This window comes from Herpailurus yagouaroundi, unplaced genomic scaffold (assembly GCF_014898765.1).
Source record: "Herpailurus yagouaroundi ecotype Mexico unplaced genomic scaffold, PumYag 199, whole genome shotgun sequence".
Classification (NCBI taxonomy): domain Eukaryota; kingdom Metazoa; phylum Chordata; class Mammalia; order Carnivora; family Felidae; genus Herpailurus; species Herpailurus yagouaroundi.
In genome coordinates this window covers 10,480,189-10,502,831 of record NW_024412430.1, presented here as the reverse complement: position 1 = coordinate 10,502,831, position 22,643 = coordinate 10,480,189, and the positions used below count along the sequence as shown (strand labels likewise).

The 22,643-nt window shown below is 42.2% G+C and overlaps 1 protein-coding gene across 5 annotated transcripts in view; it reads left to right on the top strand.

Moving 5' to 3' along the window:
* MAMDC2 (MAM domain containing 2) overlaps positions 1-22,643 on the top strand; it is a 398,140-nt gene that overhangs the window by 368,510 nt on the left and 6,987 nt on the right. For all 5 annotated transcript variants that reach the window (XM_040449383.1, XM_040449385.1, XM_040449386.1 and 2 more), the window contains 2 exons: positions 2,006-2,158; positions 21,833-22,092. In XM_040449383.1, coding sequence (XP_040305317.1) covers positions 2,006-2,158; positions 21,833-22,092 — 413 coding nt within the window. The remainder of the gene's footprint in view (positions 1-2,005; positions 2,159-21,832; positions 22,093-22,643) is intronic.

Here is a 22,643-nt window from a genome sequence, read left to right as displayed (position 1 = left end):
CTCTTGTGTTTTGGCTCCCTCCCTCTCTAACCATTTTTTTTCCTTCCCCTCCCCCACGGTCTTCTGTTAAGTTTCTCAGGATCCACATAGGAGTGAAAACATATGGAATCTGTCCTCTGCATGACTTATTTCACTTAGCATAACACTCTCCAGTTCCATCCATGTGGCTACAAAAGGCCATATTTCATTCTTTCTCATTGCCACGTAGTATTCCATTGTGTATATAAACCACAATTTCTTTATCCATTCGTCTCTAAAGAAGACATCCAGATGGCCAACAGGCACATGAAAAGATGCTCAACATCGCTCCTCATCAGGGAAATACAAATCAAAACCACACTCAGATATCACCTCACGCCAGTCAGAGTGGCTAAAATGAACAAAACAGGAGACTATAGATGCTGGAGAGGATGTGGAGAAACGGGAACCCTCTTGCACTGTTGCTGGGAATGCAAACTGGTGCAGCCGCTCTGGAAAACAGTGTGGAGGTTCCTCAAAAAATTAAAAATAGACTTTTTTAGTCTCTTGATTTGCAAGGCGCTGCAAGGACAACACAAAGAAAAACAAGATAAAAATCTCTACACTTGAGGCATAGAAAAGGGACTGAGGCTTCATCAGCTTGAACTATATGTCAAATAAAATGAAGTAAAATAATTATTATGCAAGAGATGTAAAAAACGGGCTGTTTATTAGAGAAATCTGCTAAGAATCTGGATGCGGGAAGGTACAGCCAAGTTCAGACAAAGAAGTCCCCAGTTAAGTGGGAGGTGACACCATTCTAATAATAAGAATAATCATGAAACTTATTGAAGACAGTGTCCAAAGACATAAATATTTGTTTTTGGAAATGGAAAATAAGGCTCCAGGTGACAAAACACCAAGCCCTAATATTCATTTAGCTAACATTTCCTGAGAACTTCATGTTCTAAATACTTCACATACATCATCTCCTTTAAAACTCACAATCCCATTGGGGCGCCTGGGTGGCGCAGTCAGTTAAGCGTCTGACTTCAGCCAGGTCACGATCTCGCGGTCTGGGAGTTCGAGCCCCGCGTCGGGCTCTGGGCTGATGGCTCGGAGTCTGGAGCCTGTTTCCGATTCTGTGTCTCCCTCTCTCTCTGCCCCTCCCCCGTTCATGCTCTGTCTCTCTCTGTCCCAAAAATAAATAAACGTTGAAAAACTAAAAATAAAAAAAAATAAAACTCACAATCCCAGAAGGTAGACAAGAATATTGAAGACAGAAGAATTAAGTCACGTGCTCCACACAAGTTAAACTGTGCCTCCAAAAGCACACTTAGCTTTCGCACATTCTCCACCTCGTCCAAAGCAACTACTGAGTTGTTCTAAGGATTCCCTTCACTCAGCCAGGATTTCTGAAGAAAGCTCCAACATGAGACAATTTATTGTTTTCCATATTTCCATAAAGGCAGTTTGCCTCCAATTTTCAGTGCTTTGTAAGCTCATTCTGACAAGTAAATTCATCAGAGGAAGTTTCTATCTCAAAGTATCCCAATACTTTTGAATCTAGATTTAAAAAAAAAAAATTTTTTTTTTATGCTTATTTAGTTTTGAGAGAGAGAGAGGGACAGAGCTCAAATGGAGGAGAGGGAGAGAGAGGAGACACAGAATCCAAAGCAGGCTCCAGGCTCTGAGCTGTCAGCACAGAGCCCGATGCAGGGCTCGAACCAATGAACCATGAGATCATGACCTGAGTTGAAGCTGGACACCCAACCGACACCCACCCAGGTGCCCCTAAACCTAGATTTCTGATTGTTCTCTGTCCCTGTGGCAGGACCCATGGTAGAGTCCAGGCTCTAGCTAGAGGCAAGAGCTTGGCATAGGAGGGTTGCCAGTTGGAGGCCGGTGGCGGGGGTGGGGGGGTGCTGCCTCTCCATAAGCACAGGCATATGGCCAGGTGACATTCACACATGCAGCATGGGGAGCCGTGGAATGCATATTCATTGAAAGTGCCTCAGTAATAATAACACCTGCTGTTTCCTCACAGAGGGGCTTCCACCTCCACCCGGAGAGTGTACTTTCGAACAAGATGAATGTGCCTTTACCCAGGAGAGAAGAAACCGGAGCAGCTGGCACAGGAGGAGGGGAGAAACCCCCACCTCCTACACAGGACCAAAGGGAGATCACACTACTGGGGTAGGTGAGTTACGCCACATGGTGCTGTTTCCTAAGGAAACCTGAAATAGCGTTGTGGGGGTCATTCACTGCATTTTGAAAGGTGCAAATTTACGTCTCGTGTCTAGAATGAACTACACACGTGATTCTCCGCCCATGGGATAGATCATTAAATATGTGCATTTAAAAATGTTCTTTCCGTTTATGCCTTGCTTATGTATCTTGCTGCAAAGAGGATGGAAATGGGCTTATTACAAAGATTTGCACATAAAAATAATTTAATGAGAAGTAGGTTTAAAAATAAAGGAGAGAGGGACAGTGTGAAGGAAGAAAAAATAGTGATCTAAACTGGAGCCAGGACTGAGGCCCTGTATGAGAAAGGTGCTGGCAGACGAGACTCTAGGAATTGGCCTCTACACTTTGCAGTGACTGAAACACAGATGGAAAACATGATTCACCGTGTCCTTGGGATAAAAAGAGGTGAAGCGATCCACCAGGGGGTGTGGGTGTTTTCTGTAGCAAATATATGAAGTCCGATAAAACAGACTGACGTTGACCTACTTGTCATCACCATGTGCAGCGATTGTAAACAATGTCAGTGATAAAATAGACCGTGCAGAATGGACCTTTCTCACTGACACTCTTGATGTCACTTGGTGTGTCCATTGGATGCAAGCACTCTCTCTGGTGCAGAGAAGCAGAACTAGCCCGGACAGGAAGCTCGCAGAGATGTTTCCTCAAGGGTCCTAACAGAGAAGCCATTATGATAGTACATACAAGGGTGAGTGGCATAGTGCTATTTCTTACAGCCTACCTCAAGAGAAGTCTACGGATAACACCACAGAGCAACCTACACCATAACTTGTTTGTTGACTTGGCTAAACTTGGTAGAGAGCAATCAGGAACAGTTTTATTTTCTCTTTGGAGCGCTCTCTTCAAACAAATCCTAAAACATTCTCCGTTTCCCATCCGTTGGCAGAGCCCATAGCTTCCCAGTCCTGTTAAGGTGTTAGACTGGTCACCTAGTTATGTATGTTTAAAAGTCAATTGAATCATCTCTCTTTCCCTCAGCTTGGGCCTCGCTAACTCATAGTTTGGAGATCAGAAAAGGGAAGAAGGTTCTTTTGTTTTCTCTGTTCTACTTCCTCATCCGCCCCTCACTTCATGATCCTTAATCAGGGTAAGTGGAAGAGAGATTGAAAGAAGAGCACTTGTTCAAATAGTTGGTGCTATTTCAGACTCTTTCTTGGCTATTGAATGTCCTCTGTTATGACACATATCAAGTTACTGGCTTTTGGGGGAACTTCATCTTACCATTTCTGACAGTGTGCTCTCTGGCTTATCTCCTGTGACCACCTCTTCTTCTCATAGCGCTTGCTCTCCACGGTATCACCCACAGAGATTTTCTGCTTGGGTTCCACCTGGCAGTTGGGGCTTGGGTCTTTCCAGGAGCCCTCGGTTCCAGCCACCTTCCCAGTCAGTGTCCATGTAGCCTTAGGTACTGATGCACTCTTGCCTGACTGAGAAGATGTGCAGCTTGACCCTACCACTGACTTTTCTTTTGTTCCTACTGCGTTACCCTGTTCTGGGACAGCGTTTCTTCCAGAAGGCATAGCGTTGAAGAGATTCAGCATTGGTCCAAAGGTAGGACAGAATCCCACTTCCAGCACTGAGTACAAGACTCTAAGGGGGCTCTAAGAGTACACACAGCTGTGTCTGGAAGACAGGAAAGTTAAGAAGATAATTGAAAGACTTGTATATGTGAATACTGTCTTGGTTGGGCATAATTTATTGCCCTTTGTAATAGACAAAATCCATTTAGGGCTAGCTTTAGGAACAACTTGATGCAGACTGTGTGATCAGGAGCCAGTTTCTCTCTCCAGCCACCTCCCTGATCTGGTTTTCCTCAATTGGCTGCAATCTTCGACTCTCATCTCATGGTAGCAGGACAGTGGTAGCAACTGCAGGTCTTTCAACACTAAATCGAATGGAAAGAGATAACTCAAACAAAAATACAAAAAGTCAGTCTCATTGGCTCTGATCAACAATGTCTTGAGGGCAAGTTACTGCCAGCCTTGTTTTTGAATCCCCAGAGGGCTTAATCTTGTACCTTGTATGCTGTAGATGCTCAAAAAATGTTGTTGGAATGAATTAATCAATCTATAAGCCCTCACTGATGCATATAAACAACTAGCCATTTATTTAGTAAAATCCCTAGAAAACAGGATAGTAGGGATATATCTTTTTATTACAAGAGGACTAGAGAAAGGTCAAGAACGAATCAGCTTGAGTTCAAGTCCATTGTAATCACAATGTATTTATGTGCATTTTTCTTGGGTGGGAGGAAGGTTGATAGCTTTTCTTCCATTTCTCAGAAACATCAAAAGGGTAGTGGTAACAGATCTGAGAAGAGATACTCTCAAAGAGACCTATGCTGTGGTGGACTGCCATAGAGGAATTTTCTGGGTAACAGGCCATGGCATGAAAGAGAGGACAAAGCAAAAATAGTAAGCAGTGGAGGGACAGCGTCTCTGAAAAGCAAGAGGAGGGTCACCAGGCCCCAGGACGTACAACAGACCCATGAACAGAGTCAACCCACTCACTAGGTATGAAACTGTGAGAAAGTTATGGAAAATCTCTAAGTTTCATTTGTGTCATCTTAAAAATGAGAATAATTATAGCTACTTACCTATTTACCTGCTTCATTGGCTGGTTGAGTTTAAACCATTGAGAGTTTTGGGACCAGACTCCTGCTAGGGTTCAAATCTCAGTTCTACCCTTGAACTTCTCTAAATCTCAATTCCTTATCTGTATGTGGAATAATTAATACCTACCTCATAGTATTATGTATGTATCATTTATGTATGAGACAACATTTAAAATGTGCTTAGGATATGACCTGGTATATAATAAATGCTTAATTAATGCTGTTAATTCATTTGTTCCTTCACTCAACAAATACTCATTGAGTGTCTGTTATGTGCCAAGTTCAGCTTAGGTACTTGGAAACACAGATGAACAAAACAGGCAAAGCAATCATTTGCCCTCATGGGCCTTCTTTTCTAGTAGGCAGCGGACAGACAACAAAGACTATACTTAGCCATAAATGATATAGTATGTTAAAAGGCAATAAATTGCTTGAGAAGGTAATCTGGAAAGAGCTGAGGTCCCTATCCTCATAGGTACTGGGAAGAAGTGTTCCAAGTAGAGGGAGCAGCCAGTGCAAAGCCCCTTGAGTGGAAGCAGGTTCAGTGTGTCCCAGGAATAGCAAGGAGACTGGTTTTGCTAACCAGGGTGAGCAGGGGAATGAGTACTAGGAAATGAGATCAGAAAAATAATGGTAGGCCAGGCCCTAGAGGACCTTGTCATTAATCAGAAGGACTTTGGGGGTGCCTGGCTGACTCATTCAGTAGAATGTGCAACTGTTTTGTTGTTGTTGTTTTGTTTTGTTTGTTGTTTGTTTTTGTTTTTGTTTTGAGCCTGCAACTCTTGAACTCAGGGTCATGAGTTTCACCCCTGTGTTGGGCATAGAGATTTCTTAAAAAAAAAAAAAAAAAATATATATATATATATATATATATATATATATATATATATTTGTTGTTGTTGTTGTTGTTTTAAAGAATGACTTTAGATTTTACTTTACCTGAAGTGGGAGGACCCTGGAAGATGTTGAGCTTAGGAAGGAGATGAGCTGACCTGGCTTTGTTAGGATCACTGTGGCTGCTCTATTGAGAAAAGACTACAAAGAGAAATGGGGCAAGAGTGAAATCAGAGAGCCCCATCAGGATAAGGCGAGGCATCCAGAAGACAGTATATGGTAAAGTGAGGATGGATTTACCAATGACAGTGGATTGGACTAGGGTAGTAGCATGGAGGTGGTAAGAAGTGGCGAAATTCTGGATACATTTTGAAAGTAGAGCCAACAGAATCTCTTGATAGGTTAAATACGGTGTCAGAGAAAGAGAGAAATCAAGAATGATTTCAACGATTTGACCTGAGCAGCTGGACAATGGACTTGTCAACAACTAAATAGAAAAGATAGAGTGGATAGGTTTGTCGGGAAGATAAGGGAGATCGGGAGCCCAGTTTTAAATACGTCAGAATTGAGATTCTTGATAGATATTCAAGGGGAGGTGTCGAGTGGGCAGTCGGAAGTTCAGGAAAGATGACTGCTCTGGAAGCTGTTGGTATGGACGATATTTAAAACCATGTGACTGGGAGAGAGCGCTAAGGGAGTAGGAGCAGAACCAAAAGTGGACCAAGGGATAAGCTTCTGGAGCATTCCAGAGTTCAACGGTCGGAGGAGGAAGAACCAGCAAAGGAGACTGAGAATAGCCAGTAACCCTGATGTCATTGTACGGAAGCCACTCTCACGGGGCTATGAGAAATAGGGGCTCAGAAAGATGTCCCTGCCTTGCTTTCCTCTTCTCCATGAACTCTCCTTCCTTGGCTTTTTTATCACTCGTGGCAGTGGCCCTTAATGCTACCTCCATCACTCCCATGCCAGCCTAGTCATAGGTACCTAATTCTTTTATGTGTGTATCAATTTTATCTTCCCAACTGGACTATAAATAACTCGAGGGACGGGTATTTGGACTCAGTATGAGCTTGCTAGTGCTGCCTTCCTAAAAATACCGCAAATACTGCTGGGCAGCTTCAACAACAGAAATTGATTTTCTCATAGTTCTGAGGGGCTAGACGTCCAAGCTCAAGGTGTTGACAGGGTTGGTTTCACTCTGAGGCTCTCCTGCTTAGCTGGCAGAGGCCCTCCTTACCGCTGTGTGCTCACGTTGTCTGCCCTTGGCCTGTGGTGTCTTCTCCTTATCTCTTCTTATCAGGACACCAGTTATAGGATTAGGACACACCCTAACAGCCCCATTTAATTTAATTACTTCTTTAAAAGTATCTGCAAATACAGTCACATTCCAAGATACTGGGACACCTACAATTCAGCCCTTAACAGAGTCCCTCCCCAGCGTTAGTGCTAAACAGGGAAGGAGCTGAGTGAGCCCTTCCTACATAAAGTGGCCCTTGTCCTGCCCTTCACATCTTTCTGCTAAAATAACCTAAACTTGTTTGTACCACATTCTACCCCTTCCCCCATACACAAAATCTGTGAAAACCTAGCAAAAGCACATTCAGTACTCAATTACTCATAATTTGGCTCCTTTATCTACATTTTTCCTGACTTATAGGGGCACATGTTAGTTAACTTGGTGTGGCTTTGTATAATGAAAATGTTATGGCGGTGTTTGCTTTGTCTCTCTGAAACTTTGACGGATGTTTCAGCTGGTTGGATGTTTCTGCAAAGACTGTAATGCAAAAACCTCTTAATGTGTTCAATATTCACTCCCAGCAAATGCTTTATGCATTAAATGAAATTCTCTGGTGCACAATCAAGAGAATTCTGATTTTTTTTCAGCAGATTGCTTCTAGGGTCTGCCTTCTTCTCCATTCGTTTTCTTGTTTCAAAACAAATTTTTAAAAGGTTCTCAAGGCACCTTTCCATTTTCTAACTAAAGAAAGTCTTTTACAGGTTATATCTCTTTATGCCTCTCTACAATAATGCAGATGAGGCAGCAAATTTTTGCTGTGGTCACCTACATATATAGCATCGGATGGAAGGTATTTTGGTTCTGTTCTTAAAATTACTGTAACAATTGTTTCACTCAGGAAATAATGTTAGCTAGTGATCATTTATGGAACATTTGCCATGTGCAGGCACTTTACTGGGAGCTTTACATCTTGCCTTAGTCAGTATGAGCTGGTCTAACAAAAATACCACAGACTGGATGGCTTACACAACAAACATTTATTTCTCTCGGTCTGGAGTCTGGAAAGTCCAACATCAAGGTGCCAACAGATTCCGTGTCTGGTAAGAGACTGCTTCCTGGTTCATAGACAGCCATCTTCTTATTGTGTCCCCACATGGCCGAAGGGGCAAAGGAGCTCTCTGGGTTTTCATTTAAAAGGGTACTAATCCCATTGTTGAGGGTTCACCCCTCGTGACCTAATCAGCTCCTAAGGGCCCTACCTCCTAATACCATTCACATTGGGGGTTAGGATTTCAACACATAAGTTTCGGGGGGACATGAACATTCATTCCATAAACACATCCTTACCACAACCTGTAAAGTTAGAAGAAGTGCCTGTTTTTCACATGAGAAAACCAAGGCTCAGAAAAGTTAAGTGTTTTTCCAGAGTCACACAGCACTAACAAGTAGAGTGGGGACAGAGTCTCAGGAATGGCAGGCTCTAATGGCCATATTCTGTCTACTCTGTCTCACCAGAGTTTCCCTGCCTACAGGATACTAAGAGACCACAAATGACCAGGAACAGCTGTGACAGCTTATATGTGAAAGGCACAATACTTCATGTAGCAGCATAATCTCACCCCCAAAACCCTTCACCCAAAGAGGGGTATCTTCTTTTGGAAAGGGTATATTCAAGCTGATGGTATTTTTAGACATCTATAGAAATGCATCTAGCAGAAAGTAAATTCTTTTCTGAGCTATTTTAATGTCAGTGAACCAGTGTTGTAAATTTAACTCCCTGGCTGCAGCCTGCACACCTATCGTGTATCCTAAGCCCTGAAAGAGTGGCTTCTTTCTCTAGCCTCCAATGGCTTGAGCCATATGTGGGAGGATATATTGGCTCTCAGATCACATTATGACAAGCATCACCCCTTCAAAAATGAAAGCATGAGCCAATAAAGGCCCCATTAAAACATTTGTTTATTTGTTAAAGCCACCAGTATCACAGGCTACGTGTATATAAGATGAAACATCTTAGAACTGGGAATGGTCATAAATTTATACAGTGCAACATCCAGATGATCTTCATTTATTCCACTTTTTCTGAGCATCTGCTATGCCTTGTGCACCAAATAATTGCCCCCAGAATTGTAATAAGTAAAGTAATGAGAGTTAAGTTCTAGAGATGATGGAACCACATAGAGAGAAGCAGCTAGCTCTCCTTGGGAGCATCTTGATGGATGAGTGAGAGTTCACCAAGAAGAGTGGCAGGGTGAGGTAGCATCCACGTGCAAGGTATGGAACCACTAAGCAGTATGGCAGCTTCAGGGAATTCCTAAATGGTTCTACTTGGCGGGTCTAGAGGATACTGCCAGACAGGATTCCCAAGAAAGTGAAGTCCAAGATACAGGTTTGCATGCAGGTAGTATTTTTTGAGATGTGATCCCAAGAAGCAGAAATGTGGGGCAAAGACAGCAAAGCAAGGAACCAGGGAAAGCTATCGTGTCCAACTGTTGCTTGATCCTATGGGAACTTCTGAGAAGCCATGGAGATTGCCAGAAATATTTTGGAGATTTTGGAGTTTTGCAAAGCAACCCCCTCCCCCACCAGATATCCCAGGACCTACTTTTTATTCTTAACAATTTTGGGTCAGTCTTTTGTTAGCTTCAATTGTTAATATCACCTAAGGCAGTTGTAATGTTAAACAATCATTTAACTGATTGCTTTTGACAAAAGCCCCTGGAGATAAGGCTGTTCATACAAAGTAAGCTCTACCTCAGTCAAATTAAATCTAGAGAAGCCCTGAGAATGGAACTTTTCAGTGAGTTGCCAAATAGGTCAAATAATGATAATTTTCTGGGGACAGGGCTTTAGGGAGCTCCAAATCAGTTCTGCCCCTTGCAGAATGACTGTAGGCTGATGCTTTTTATGGATACTTTAGTTGTAAAGCTCTTGGTTTTCAATTATGTCTCCGAGTAGGAGTAGGAGTAGGAATTGGAGAGATTAAGACGGGATTAGGGCAGGTTAAAAGCTCATCTTTCTTAGCAAGATTGTCATTTTTCTTGAACACTCTTAGATTGCTATATGGCTTTAGTTAATTTCCAGAGTTCTGAAGAAGTTGATTTGACAATTTTTTTCCAGTGTTCTCATTGCTTTTATAGGGAAACACATTTTCAAGAGGTCCTTACTCTGTATTGTATCCCGCATGTATGTAGTCCACATCCCTCCTCCAGCCTGTTCCTCTTTAAGAGACTCAAGTTCTTTCATGAACTCCTTCATCTTAATCTATTTCCTGGACATAATATAAATGCTCAAATTATTAAGTTACTAAGCATAGTTATTTTACACCTCTTAAAAGTGATCGTGCTATAGCTGGGTCACCTGTGGTCCTGTTTCTCTTGTCTGTTTTTCCCCCCACTTTGGCCCAGTTTCTTGAAATCTCTGGTGTTTTCACTGAATACTGGACATTGGGAATGAAGAATGATAGAATCCTTGGTGATGAAGTTTTTTTCCTCCAGAGAGGATTCAGTCTGTTCTCAAATAGGCAACTTGAGACAAGCAGGTCACCTCAGTCCCATCGGAACTGGGCTGACTTGAGCAGGTATTGCTTTGCTAGACCACCCTCTCCATTCTCCCCTACCCCTAGGGTGTATTCTCTGAGAGCATGCCCTGGGGGTTTATTAAGGGCCCTCCTCTTCAGTACATCCTAAACTTTAATTTTTTATCTCTTCAGCTGGTGAGATTGCTGAAAACTTTGTTCTGCATTTGGCTTCTTGGCAAGAGGCCCTTCTTGCCCTCTACTGCTTAAGCGTTCAGCACAAGCCTCAAGGGAAGATTGCCAAGTGATGGGCTCACTGTTCTGTGCCTCTCTTTTTGCACAGAACTTGGCTCTGAAGCAAGCTCTTACTGCCTTGGCAACCCTGAACTCCAGTTATTATCTTCCCAGTGCAGGGGGTTCCATTGGTTTCTCTGCCTCATTTTAGCTGCTCCCTGGTTAGATTCTAAACTGAATAGGCAAATGCCCCAATAGGAACAGCAGCGGGAAGAATGTTGAATTCACTTCACTGACCTTCTCCTTTTCCTGGGACCTTGGCACCCTCAAGTCCTTGCTGTTTGGGAAACTCTCTCATGGTTTCAAAACAGGTGTTTTCTAAAATATATAGTTTTTATCCATTGTTTTTCCACTTCTCAGCAGGAGTGTAGGTCTGCTACAAATTGCTCAACCTATCCACAAGAGGATGTCTCTGGCATTTTATTTTTTGGCATCATTTATTTATGAATTATTATTATACTCGAAATTTGAAGGCATTTGCTCTTCTCTTGCACACCAACCAAGCATAGTGTTTTGAATGAAATCTTTGTGTCTCTGGCCTGTTCTACCCAAGGTCTTGCTGTATCTGAGATTGTGTTATCATACGGTGTTCTGTTCTTTGATGAGGGGTAGTAGGAGGAGAATATTAAAATTTACATTTCTATTGCCTTTGGCTATAAACTGCTTGAGAGACTGTAATTTTCTACTTCTTTCCCTTTATAACTCTCAATCTCGTGTAGTAAATATTGGAGACAACCGACACAGTACTAAAGTAGTCCGAAAATCTTTTATTTAATTATCATGGAAACCACTTAACAATCACCTCATATTTTTTATTAAAAAGTTATTTTTATAGTAAATGTAATATTGCTTAGATGAATGTCTCTGGAATTTCTCTCCAGAAGAGAATATGGTCTGAAAGAATAAGAAAATTTTAGTTGACTCAACAAGTTAATAACAGTTCATAGATTTATAGGATGCTGAAGGTAGATAGGATCTTCTAGATCCTAAGGCAACATAGTCATTTTAAATATTAAAACACTGAAACCCACTCAAGGGAGTTTTAGGTATTATCTCCTTGGATCCTAGGATAGCAACAGCAAACCTGTGTGTGAGTAGATGTATGATTTAAACAATAATGGAATTACATCCAGAAAGATCTCTTATTGCCTGCTTTGTTGATTTACTGCTATTTTTGCATTTAGTCCTAACAATATTTGCCATGTGTCTTTTGATAATACAGGCAGTAAAATAATGGAAGTATGAAAAAATGGCAGAACTTTCTGTCCTAGACATTAGTGAAATAATACGTTCAGACTCTGGACCAGCAGCACAGTGTCTTTCTCCTTGATGACTGGAGGGTATTGGTTTGGTGTAGGTGATAACAGAATCCTTTTTGAATGCAGTGCATTCTGGGACATTCAGAGGATATACCCGTACTTGTGGACTGCATTCTACCTTTTTGCTTCCCATCCTTCCTTAAAGCCTATCAATTTACAGTTGGAAGAACACAAGAAGAAAATGGAAAGAGGAAAGGCATACAAAACTGTTTACAGACAACTGGATTAGACGGACAGAAAATATGGGTCCATTAAGTAAGAAGAGAAGCTGACAAAAGGCACAATGTGGACATGCCAGTTTATTGTGTGTTTATTAGACTTAACACTTCATCATACATAGCAAGGGAGCTGTAGTTCCTGACTCACTAACTTGCCATGCAAGTTTTCCACAATCCAGGGTGTAGCGTGGTGTAGTCTAGTGGAAAGTGTTATGCCCAGAATTTGTGATCCCCAAAGACCACTCGGGAGCCGAGTCCGATGTAAAAGCAAAAGAGCCTTTATTCGAGCTAGCTCGAGCTCAATCCCCTACCTGCACCGACGCAGCGGTGAGATACCGGGGGAGAGAGAGCGAGTTTCAAAAGGACAAAGGTTTTATTGGGGCCTAGGGGCAGTTGGTGAGGTAATGGCTGTGGCCTCAGCCGATTGGCTGGGGAAGGGTCCGAGTCCTGTTAGGCAGGTGAGCGGGAGGTTACTCAAGGGGAGGAGGTGTGGTCAAGGTGAAGGACACAGAACAAGAGGAGTTGGCCGGTGGCGTAGGCCCGCCCTTTCAGAAAGACCAATGGATGCACAATGAGCTAGCTCTGCCACTTGCTCCCTGCATAGCCCGGGGCGCGATCACAGGCGTTCTCTGAGCCTCATTTTACCCATATGTGAAATAAAGATAACAAAGGATGTCCCGCTACTCTCTTAGGGTTGCTGTGATGATTAATTGAGATTATATTTGTGAAAAGCCTTGATACTGTATCAGCTCCACTGACATGAATGGTGTTGTTATTTTTTACAATTAGTGAAACTTTTATAAAATGTGCTGTTCTCTGGGAATACTTTCTTGGATTCATTGTTCTGCCTCATCTGTGCTTTTATGAATAGAAAATCATGGCCTGTGGTTACAGATAAAATGACTTAGTAGAAACCGGAATGTTTGGTAGACCTTGAACCAATGTTCTCCAAACTACCACTGGGTAACTTAAGTGGTATGTGGATGAATAGTTTTTAATTTGATACTAATATCCATGTATAACAAAAATATATAACCAGTCCATCAAAGCCATTATTTCACAGATTGATAGTATTTTTTGTTTGTTTTCATCCTAATGTGGCTTCCTATTTGAATAAGAGGATTTATGTAGTAAAAGTGGCATTTGAAGAAGAACGTTAAGTGCTGTAGGTATGTGGGCAGACAAAATAAAATCATGAAGTTGGTATTTGTATGACTACAGTTTGGGAAAATGCCCAGTGTTTAAGTCAGTCACATAGTAGAACAAGTCATTATAGCAGAACAACAACAAAGACAAAAAAAAAAAAAAAAAAAAACAAAAAAAAAATCCACCGGCCCCACAACTTGACTCCTTAATTAATAAAATAACACAGGCATTTGTGAAAGATGAACCTAGACATGCATGGAAAAGGGACAGACTCCAGGATTTGTCTTTTCGGACGGAAATGCTTCTTTTTTGCAAGACAATAAAGATAAGCTTTAAAGATCGCAGGGTTTTATTGTTTATTGCAGTTTTATTAACATTTATATGATGCCATGCTGTCACAATGCTTCTAAACAATTGCTTTAGTTGCCCTAGAGTTTAGAGGGATTTTGTGGCCCAAAGACAGAGGGATAAGTAAATCAGTAGATAACTATCTAGTTTAGTGAGAAAATGCCTTCACCTGTAACTCCTAGCTTCTGGAGTCTACCAGTGAGTAGATTAAAAGTCCTTCAGGCCCTCCTCCCCACACCTACATTCTAGAAAAGCAACTATTCATCATTTTCTTAACAATTTCCAGAGGGAGAGACACCATCCATTTCTTTTGTGACATTGTTGAATGTTTCAGTAAGTCTTCCATGTTTCTGGTAATTAAGGTAGAAGTCTTCTTCATTTCTAAGAATACTCCCTCTTGTGTGATAGAAATATCAAGAGTGGGGGTGCCTAGGTGGCTCAGTCAGGTAAGCATCTGACTCTTGATTTCAGGTCAGGTCTTGATCTCAGGGTTTTGAGTTTAACATATGCAGGGTATGAAGCCTATTAAAAAAAAAAACTATCTATCTATCTATCTATCTATCTATCTCCACACACACAATAACACACACACACACACACACACACACACACACACATCTCAAGAGTGCATTAAAATACCAAATGATCTGTATTTATAAAGTTATGCTGTCAGACAAAAGAAAATCACAACTATATATTTAATGTGTTATTTATACAGCTAAAATTTACTAGCAGTCGTATTCAAGTCCTTGTCTTTTAAGAATTATAGTAGCTGAGGGGCAGTCGGTTAAGCATCTAATTTCGCTCCGGTCATGATCTCGCAGTTCAAGACTTTGAGCCCTGTGTCGGGCTATGTGCTGACAGCTCAGAGTCTGGAGCCTGCTTCCGATTCTGTGTCTCCCTCTCTCTGCCCCTCCCCTGCTCACACTCTGTCTCTCTCCCTCTCTCTCTTAAAAAAAAAAAAAAAAAAAAAAGAATTGTAGTAGCTGATATCCAGACACGTGAGAATGATACCCAGCTAGTCTGTAACTATCTGAGAAATTAGCTCCAAAATATCAAAATCTCCAATGTCCTTCAATCTTTTTATAATTGATCTTATCACTCTAGTTTCTGATGTTGTCAGGTCCTACTTACACACAGAAAGCTTCTTGGCAAGCTTTTGTTAAAAATTGATAATATTTACATCACACAGAATTTACCACTTTAATCATTTGTAAGTTTATAGTTAAGTGGCAGTAAGTACATTCACACGTCTGTGCTGCTGTCTCCGCCCTCCGTCTCCAGAACTCCTTTCCCCAAACTGAAACTCTATACCCATTAAACAATAACTATCCATTTATGGCAAGCTTTAAAAATCACTTGGAAGGTATTGTAAAACAACAATTTTAGGGAGACACATTTAACTGTTGTTCTGCCCAAAGTACTGATGTCTTTTTTTTCCCCGATTGTTAAAAATCCTCGTCAGCTTAATGAATGCAGCTTAGCTGTTCATTCTACGTGGCTCGTACAGGCCACTCGAGCTCCTTCCCAGCCCTGGTGAAAGGGGGCAGACACCAGGAACGAAGAAGGAACAGCTGCCTCACCGTTCCAGATTATGAATCCGGGGTGTATCTCAACACATCACAGTTGCCGCACAAAGAACAGATGGGACCCTGATCTCCCAGTAGACCCACTGGAACCCCGTCTTGAATGTTAAACAAGGACCCACGGAGAGAAAGTGATTTCACTTAATACTCCCTTCCACAGATTGAAATCCTTCATGTGTAGGAACACGTGAGCGGGTCTGAGGTTTCAGCACTGGGGCTTCCTGGCTCCCATCCAGAGCTTTTGTTCCCTGAAACAGACAGCATTTGGAGTTATAATGTGGCAAAGCTTGTCAACACATGGGGCTTTTCTCTGCTTTCCAAACACATGTGAGACAGACTGGCTCTCAATGAAGCTCTGATCTTTTCTGGGGAAAGGAAATGTCTCATGCAAGTCAAAAAAGAAAAACATATTTGGAATCAAGAGGAGTAATGGTGCATCAGAGAGACAGATTCTGATCAGTTGGCAAATATGGTGACATTGTAGTATAGATGTTGATCTAGATTGGTTTACATGGGTATTACATTATGGAATATACGTATATGGGATATATGTACTTACAATAGAAACCGTATCAAGGATTTTTGGAAAGACCGACGTTACTCAAGAAAAATAGACTGGTGTCAGCGTCCCAGAAAGACACAGGGCATTGTACTTACGTTCCCCTGGATGTTACGTCTCTCTTCCAAAAGTGAGATGATTACACAGCTCAAAAGCCTGGGAGATTTCCTTTCATACTTTATGGCCCGAAACACAAAGATCTCCGGAACCGGAGACCTGGGGTAATGGTTTCAGCCTAATATCTGAGACCCAGAGGTGCATGAGCTGAAGGCATTTCCAGAGTAATGCTTCACCCACTGGAGGCTAAATGGCTAGTGCTTTGTACCCCAAGAAGAAAGAATTTAATTTAATCCTGGAGACGATTAGAGGTTTCCCTCCCTCCAGGACCTCAGACTAATTCTGCTCGGGACTCCTACTGTTATCAGTAGGACAGACACTGTCATCACTAGAGGGAAGGTGCTTCTTAGGTCATTTCACACTCATGACGGACCCGTCGCTTCCTTTCCATCCTGCAAAGATGTCGTGTCTCAGAGTCCAGTGTCCACTTTCCATTTTCCCAAAGACAGTGTCCTTCAGAGTAGCCTCCCTCCCCTCCCTCACTGGGCGGCTCATCTTTCACCAAGGTCCTTCACTTCGGATTCAAATGGGCCTTCTGAGAGCCCAAAGCCAGATACAAAAGTTCTTTTTCTTTGGTTTTCTTATTTTTTTTGGAGGAAATGTTGTTTAGGTTAAACATGTATTAAGGTAGGATTTCAGGGCACGATGCCATTAATTTATGTATAGGATAGCAAGGGATGCCTTTGTGCATAGCTAGGTGACAAACCATGGTCATTTTCATGTTTTGGCCTCATTCTTAATGGAATTCAATGAAATACATCCTTCTATTAGGGTGATGTAGATCTGTATTTTGTTTTATCCAGCCTCGCTTAAGTTAGAAGTGCTAAAGAAAAGAATTATAGAAGTTCCTTTCGTTGCTGAAAATGCAAAAACCCCAGTGTTCTTACATAGCAATTTTCTTGCCAATGAAAAAAATGAAGGTAACAATGTACAAAAATGATCTGTGTGTGTGTGTGTGTGTGTGTGTGTGTGTGTGTGTGTGTGTGTGGTGTGTGTGTGGTTTAAAAAAAATACATTGGATGACATGGAACTAGTTTGAGAATATTTGCTTTGATATCACTTTAATTTTATCAAGACTTGTATTTGTTTTACTTTTGCCTTGGAGTGTCCTGGTCAAGTGCATGTCTTGTTGCCAAGCCCCTCACAAAACTGGACATATTGTTTGGCCTTGGCCTAACTGGTTTGTGGCTTAGAGCTGCTGAAGAAAATGCATTCATTTGTTCATTCATCAAATACTTATTGAGTATATACTATGTTCCATGCACTGCTGTAGGAGCTGGAGGCATAGCAGTGAAGTAAACAGGAAAATGTCTCTGCCTTTGTATGTTCTAGGGAAGGGAGATGGACAAAAAAAAAAAAAAAAAAAAGTACACTATCTTAAGAGGCAATTAAATGCTATGGAAATAATAGAGTGTAGGAAATGAGTACCAGAGGCAAGTTGAAGTTTGAAATAGTGTAGTCAGATGGGACCAGTGGAAAAGGAAATATCTGAGCAAAGACTTAGAAATGATAAAGTGAGACCTGAGATTAAATGGAGGGAAAGCCATTCCAGGCAGAGGCATTAACACATGCAAAGGCCCTGAGGTAGTAGCATACCGACTATATTCCAGGAGCGGTAAACGGACCAGTGTGGCCACACAACACAGAATGAGTAAGGAGAGAGGCAGTAGGAGAGGAAGGTGGTAGAAATAAGAGGTAAGAGAATGGACAGGAGATTATAGGGCCTTAAAAGCCATTCCCAGGCCCTCGGCATCTACTCTGAGGGAAATGGTGAACCAATGGAACGTTTTGAGCAAAGGAGTGGTAAGATTTAGTGTTTGTTCATTATGGGTACTATGTTGAGATTAGATTGTAGAGAACAAGGGTAGACACAGGCGGACTCACAGGTAAAGTGTTGGATTAATCCAAGTGAGAACTAACAGCAGCTCGGACCAGGAGGTAGCAACGGAGGTCACGAGAAGAGAAATGACTAGAGTCCGTCCTATTTTGAAGGTAGAGCTGACAGGAGCTCCTGATAGCCTGGATGTGAGATGTGAGGAGAATAGGGGTGGGTGCAGGACTTCCAGGTTTGGAACCTGGCCAACCAGAAAGGATGCAGTAGGTTTTAGGGTAAAGCTGTTAGGAGCTGAGTTCTGAAGGTGTTCAGCTGGAGACGTCCACTTGACAATAAAGGGAGGTGTCCATTAGGCAGTTTGAATAAACACATCTGGGTTTCAGCAAAGGGGTTGGAAATTTAAATTTGTGATACAACGTATGTAGCATTAAAAGCCACAAGACGAGGGGCGCCTGGGCAGCTCAGTCGGTTGAGCCTCCAACTTTGGCTCAGGTCATGATCTCACAGCTTGTGGGTTCGAGCCCCACATCCAGCTCTGGGCTGGCAGCTCAGAGCCTGGAGCCTGCTTTGGATTCTGTGTCTCCCTCTCTCCCTGCCCCTCCCCCGCTCATGCTCTGTCTCTCTCTGTCTCAAAAATAAATAAACACTAAAAAAAATTTTTTAAAGCCATGAGACAAGCTGAGATCACTCAATGAGTCAGTAATCAGTAAGAATAGTGCAGTTCCAGACCTGGGGCTTGGAGCACTCCCAGGGCAAGAGGTCAGAGTAGAAAGGGTGGACCAGCAACGGGGTGGCTAGTGAAGTGGGAGAAAAACCAGAAGAGTCCAGTGTCCTGGAAACCAAGTTCAGAAAGTACTTCTGGGAGGCAGCAGTGATGTGTTATGTTCAGTGCTGTGGAGGAGACAAGAATGACGAGGACTGAATACTGATGGTTTCGGGATGAGGACGTCATTGGTCAACACTCCAGAAACACTGGAAGTATCATTTCTAATACTTAAAAATATTTTTAAGTCTTTATTTATTTTTTTTTTTTTTTAAATTTTTTTTTTCAACGTTTATTTATTTTTGGGACAGAGAGAGACAGAGCATGAACGGGGGAGGGGCAGAGAGAGAGGGAAACACAGAATCGGAAACAGGCTCCAGGCTCTGAGCCATCAGCCCAGAGCCTGACGCGGGGCTCGAACTCACGGACCGCGAGATCGTGACCTGGCTGAAGTCGGACGCTTAACCGACTGCGCCACCCAGGCGCCCCGAGTCTTTATTTATTTTTGAGAGAGAGACAGAGTGTCAGCAAGGGAGGAGCAGAGAGAGAGGGAGGCACAGAATCCAAAGCAGGCTCCAGGCCCTGAGCTGTCAGTACAGAGCCCGAACCCACTAACCATGAGATCATGACCTGAGCCGAAGTCAGACGCTCAACCGACTGAGCCACCCAGGTGCCCCTCTAATATTTTAAAGGAGATCACGGGGATGACCGGTTGATGAAGGCCGCATCCTGTGACTCTGATGGCGCAGTTTTGCAGGGCGACACCTTTAGTGAGTGGAACGCTGGGGAAAAGGGTTGCACGGGGCATACAATCTGATCGGACGAACCTAAGCGGAACTCTTTCTACCCACCGGTTTCCTAGCCTGTGGGACTTCTTGGCTCTGTGTTTGTGGAAGTGGCAGAGAGGGAAAGGAGGAATGCCCTGAAGACGCACAGATAGAGATATTTCTGATCAATTCTGGCTGGAATATTTCAAGCCCTTCATTTTGGGAAGTGACTAGAGCTAATTGATTGAATGTCAAATTGTAAAGAAAGATGCCTAGAAACCATTTCGTTTGCGTGTGTTATTTGCATTCTCTTTCTTTTTGCCCTCAATGTGGCCATTAATTTCTGCATGAAATAATAACAGACATAACACCATGTAAAGATTATGTTTTACATCACGTACATAAGAAAATCGATATTGGCCAAGAAGACAATAAAAATGCATGCGAGGGTGCCTGGGTGCCTCAGTCGGTTAAGTGTCCGACTCTTCATTTCGGCTCAGGTTATGATCTCATGGTTCGTGAGTTCGAGCCCTGCACCTGGCTCTGTGCTGACAGTGCAGAGCCTGCTTGGGATTCTCTCCCTCTTTCTCTGTCTCTCCCCTGCTTGCTGTCTCTCTCTCTTTCTCTCTCTCTGTCAAAATAAATAAATAAACTTAAAAAAAAAATAAAATGAGTCTCAGGGATACAGAATTATATCACTAGTGCATTTATCTACGAGTTACTCTTCATATATTGCTTTATTTCAGTAGCTGGATGATAATTATCTGACATTAACTAGCTCTGTTGGGGGCTGTGGATGATTTGTAGCTATGTCCAGTTTCTGTGGGATAAGTGGGACATCCATCATGTCCCATTTCAGACCACCAACATGAAGTCATTTGGACCCACCCGCAAAAGTCACACAGTGGACTTGGGAGCCAGTGGAAGCTGGTTCGAGCACACCCTTGTTTTATTAATGTGCAGACAAATCTTGTTTCTGTCTGAAACCAGCAAATTAAAAAGAAATTAAAATTAAGAAAGGAAAATGGAAATGTTATATAATTAACATTATAGTTATATTATATATATATAATTATAATATATGTAAATATTTATAAAGGTAGTTTTAATCCTTATTTCAAAATGATAAATGTAGGTTCAGAGACGATAATCCCTTGGTCCAGGATCAAATCTTAGAATCAAGACTTGAACCCAGACCTACCGGATTACAAAATCTGTGCTCTCTCCCCTAAACCAATGTCTGGAAGCTCCAGAACATTATCCATGAATCAGTAGGATACATTCTCTATGGTAATCACCATTTCAGTGACATAATACTAGTATTCTAGTAATAACATTAACTACATCCTCTATACAAAACTGAATTTTAAATTACTAAATGAAAAAAAATATTTTGATGGGTCACATTTTGTAGCATATGTATTCCTCTTGGATTACACATACTCCCCCAAATTATAAAACCCTTCATCAGTATGGTGGTCAGGTCATGCATTTATTCCAGTTTGTTTCCAGGAACGCTACTCAAAAGAGAAAGCAGGAAAGATACCTTGTGGTGGTTGTTGTTCTTTCTTAAAAAACAACATCTTTTTAATGTTTATGTATTTTTGAGAGAGGGAGAGAGACAAAGAGTGAGCAGGTAGGGGCAGAGAGAGAAGGAGACACAGGATCTGAAGCAGGCTCCGAGACTCTGAGCTGTCAGCACAGAGCCCGATGCAGGGCTCTAACTTGTGAACTGCGAGGTCTTGATCTGAGCTGAAATCTGACGCTTAACCGACTGAGCCACCCAGGCACCCCATGGTTTTTATAATAATACCTGGTTTTACAGTGTGGAGGCTCCTCAAAAAATTAAAAATAGACCTACCCTATGATCCAGGAGTAGCACTGCTAGGAATTTACCCAAGGGATACAGGAGTGCTGATGCATAGGGGCACTTGTACCCTAATGTTTACAGCAGCACTTTCAACAATAGCCAATAGCCAAATGATGGAAAGAGCCTAAATGTCCATCAACTGATGAATGGAAAAAGAAATTGTGGTTTATATACACAATGGAGTACTACGTGGCAATGAGAAAAAATGAAATAAGGCCTTTTGTAGCAACGTGGATGGAACTGGAGAGTGTTATGCTAAGTGAAATAAGTCATACAGAGAAGGACAGATACCGTATGTTTTCACTCCTATGCAGATCCTGAGAAACTTAACAGAAGATTGTGGGGGAGGGGAAGGAAGAAAAAAAAGTGGTTAGAGAGGGAGGGAGCCAAACCATAAAAGACTCTTAAAAACTGAGAACAAACTGAGGGTTGATGGGGGGTGGGAGGGAGGGGTGGGTGGGTGATGGGTATTGAGGAGGGCACCTGTTGGGATGAGCACTGGGTGTGGTATGGAAACCAATTTGACAATAAATTTCATATTAAAATAATAATAATAATACCCGGTTTTATATTTGCTCTCCAGGGTACTACATGTACATCGAGGCCTCCCACATGGTGTATGGACAAAAAGCACATCTCTTGTCCTGGCCTCTGAGAGGAGTCACCGGAAAACACTGCTTGACCTTTTTCTACCACATGTATGGAGCAGGGACTGGCCTGCTGAGTGTTTATTTGAAAAGGGCAGGCGATAGTGAAGAGTCCCTCTTATGGCGAAGAAGAGGCGAACAGAGCATTTCCTGGCTACGGGCGCTGATCGAATACAGTTGTGAGTCCCAGCACCAGGTAAGCCAAAGGGGAGAAGAACGAAGTGAGAGCAAATGTTCCTGTGAGCTTCTGATCTGTCTTTTTCTTGCTACCAAAGAGAATGTTCTGTTCTGTTTTCAGGGTCATAGATAAAGACAGTACATGTTTAAAAGTAAACATAATTAGTCTCTATTGATTAAATCTAAGCAGTGAATGGGAGATTAGGCGGCGAGAAAAAGCTTTGGGTATTTACGCATAAAGTGATTTTTGCAACTCAATGATGACAGGGTAGCTATTTTTGTCTTGGCACATTCTGAATGTCAAGTGTATTCTCTGCGTCCCGCACGTCTCCCAAACAGTCTCCTTTTCTTCTAAACATGGTATTACCTAATTAGTATTTTCCAGCTGTGTCTTTCCCTCGTCATTACCCACACACGAGGGCTTGGTTGCAAGCCTCTATTTAAGAGTGCATGGTCCACAGTCAATTATTAAGGCTCTGTCTGCATGGGTTTAGAAGAAACTGAGTCCCGGTCCCAATTCCTGAGTCTTGCCCTGGGTTTTCTCGTGTGCTGTAGGAGACCTCCATCCCA